The sequence below is a fragment of the Anopheles cruzii genome, chromosome 3 (genome assembly GCF_943734635.1).
Source record: "Anopheles cruzii chromosome 3, idAnoCruzAS_RS32_06, whole genome shotgun sequence".
In the NCBI taxonomy this organism is placed as follows: Eukaryota; Metazoa; Arthropoda; class Insecta; order Diptera; family Culicidae; genus Anopheles; species Anopheles cruzii.
The window spans coordinates 53,533,116-53,535,954 of record NC_069145.1 but is presented as its reverse complement, the minus strand read 5'-3'; the positions used below and the strand labels follow the sequence as shown (position 1 = coordinate 53,535,954).

The 2,839-nt window shown below is 45.1% G+C and overlaps 1 protein-coding gene across 1 annotated transcript; it reads left to right on the top strand.

Annotated features, from left to right (window-relative positions):
* LOC128272982 (adenosine kinase) lies at positions 1–1,877 on the top strand. Its single transcript, XM_053010883.1, has 4 exons — positions 1–78; positions 198–359; positions 591–752; positions 819–1,877. Exons 1-4 carry the CDS (start codon positions 41–43, stop codon positions 1,594–1,596), a joined length of 1,140 nt encoding a protein of 379 aa, XP_052866843.1. The 5' UTR covers positions 1–40; the 3' UTR covers positions 1,597–1,877.
* Positions 1,878–2,839: the final 962 nt, after the last annotated feature.

Below are 2,839 nucleotides of genomic sequence, written 5' to 3'. Positions count from 1 at the left end.
CAGATACGTAAATAGCAAAAAGTGGCAGTAAAGATTGAAGATGACGAATGAAAGTGATGATCTCATGATTACCAGCTGGTGAGTGGGTCCTCGGATGGTAAAAAAAGTTCGACTCGAAAGTTCAGTGTCGGCGCAATGTCGTGCACATGTTGGATCATGTTTAATCGCCGTTATTGTTTCGTCTATCCACGATCTAGCGATCGCTGTCCGCGGTTGGTGGCGTTCGGCAACATTTTGCTCGATATAAGCGTCGAGCTGAAGGATGGCAAAATTTTAGAAGAGTTTGATTTGAAACCGGATGATCAGAGGGAAATTCCCGCAGAGAAACTTGCTGCCCTTGTGTCTGTTGCCGTAGAAACGTACGTATTTGGTCAATGTTCTGTATGCAAGGTAACTGCACCGCGTGCACCCATTCCATACTGCGGGCAGTGCACTTTGTGTTTAATATTTTCCACACGACTCTTGAAAAGAAAAAAAAGTTTAAAATAAGCCGCGAAAAGTTAACGGGCTAAAAGGGACGAAAGATCTGGCCCCGCCATGCTCTTTGTGGTAAATGGTATTTAATTAATTTACCTTTTCTCTGTTTCTAGCTGCGGAAAACCGATATACAATCCGGGCGGGTCGGCACTCAACACGTGCCGCATATTGCGCGCACTTGGAGAAAAAAATATAATCTTCTGCGGAGCTATAGGCATTGACGAAAATGGGCAGATATTGCAACAGATTTTAAAGGAGTGTGCATTGAACACATGGTAAAGGTTCGAGCGTTAAACAATTTCAAAATCGTAGAAATAACATATACACACGCTTTGTTGCAGCATTCAAACTTTGCCGGATCAAATCACCGGCACGTGCATGTGCCTCATCAGTGGTGATAAGCGAAGCCTCAACGCGAATATCGGTGCGTCGTTACACTTCAAAAAGGAGTTTGTTAGCTCGCGGTGGTGTCAATCGAAAATTGGTATATGCAAATCTGCCGCGCATACCAACACCGACGAGGATGCTCGAATATTCTACGTAGAGGGTTACTTCGTTCCGGAGAAGTTTCACATTTGCACCTATATATACGATCACTACTGTAAAGGCACGGCCAACATTTTCGTGACCAACTTGAATGCCTCGTACATACTAGAGCAGTTCACCGCGGAGATGCGGTACCTCGTGCAGCATGCAGATCTGGTGTTTGGCAATCTGGCCGAGTTCGTGGCACTGGCCCACATCTACCAGTGCAGTGACGTGGATGAATTGGCCCGCACACTCATCAAACAGTACCGCAAGCAGCAACGCAGCAAAATACTCATTGCCACCGATGGCTGCAGAAGCGTGCGCCTATATTATGGGGCCGGATCAAAGTTCACCGCGGTAAGCTTCCCGGTGCCGGTAATACCCACAAACTTAGTCATCGATACTACCGGCGCTGGCGACTCGTTCGTGGCCGGTTTTCTGTACAAATTCATGAACGACGCGAGCCCCACGCTAGCGGACTGCGTTCGATACGGGTGCAAGGTGGCGGGAAAAGTGATCCGCCAGGTGGGCTGCAATTTGCCCGCTAGCGTTCCCTCTTCACCGCTTGGTTCGCCCTCAAGGCTGCCATAGATGCCCGATGAGGAATACCGATGTATTTATTCGCTGTTGTTAGCCACAGTTCATTCCCTTCGTTACTACTTGCACGGTACTTAACGCTTTTACTTCGGTGCTTGCTTGTTAGCGCAATACGGTGTGGGAAGGGAAGTAATTGTACAGATAAGTTGTTAGCAATCCATATTTATGAAGGTGCTCGTCCTGTTATGTTTTTCGAACGTTACGAAAGAAGTGTTCCTTGTGATCTGGTACCGTATGCTTGGCGTAGAACAAAATAAATTATACTGCTTTTCTCTCTCTATACTCGTTAAGGATTTGCTAAAATAAAAACTTTTGTTTCGTTTTATTCATAATTTTGACTGTTATTTGACAGAGGAAACCCCGTTTTCGCCTGACAAGCGAAATCCTGTTTTCGCCGGCTCTATATCAAGTTATTTTTTCATATTAAATTTTATTTTTCTGTATACGTACACGAAATTTAATAGTGTGAGTGTGTTCAATTTCCCAGCTCCCAGCTCAACAAAAGTTGTAACTATTGTAACCTATAATGTTTGAGGTTAGCTATAATGGTGAAAAATAATTACTCATGAATAAAGATTTTATCTTTTATTCGAAAATGGCAATATATTTATTCGACATATTTACGTCTATTTTCTATATTCTATATTCTATCTATGCTATTTGCATTTGAACATTTGCATTAGCAGATTTGACAGCACTGGAGCACGCAGATAGTGGTAGTGTGTGTGCGTGGGCCTTCGTATTGGAGCGTAGAGCAGCTGCTGAGCAAAGGAAAGAGATGCTGCTGATTAATCACAGAATTTTCGTCGAAAGTAGCCGATAAAGTTAGTAGTTCCGGTGTGAAAGTGTACATTGCCAGCTCGCGAACACTCGTCGGGTGTGGCTGCGACACGGCGGCTCTCGAAGAGAGCGAAAACCGCAAACGTGAGTGGCTGCTCTGTCGCACCCCGTGTACTTCTGCTCTGCTGGAAGCAACTCTTCCTTCGTTGAAACGATTGGCGATGAAAAGATCGCCACTGTAGAATGCATAAAGACGATCCAACGCGTTAGAATGGTTTGTACGTAAGTACGGTCGGAACGTATCGTTGCTATCAGATTTGTGATTCGGCGACCGTCATCGAAAAAGAGCGGCGGCGGTGAATGTAATACGCACACACCGTCGGAAGTGATGTACCGTTGTGTAGTTGTGTGCCTCGGAGATGGCAGGAAGCACCAAACGTTTGGGATTTTCTTAAAA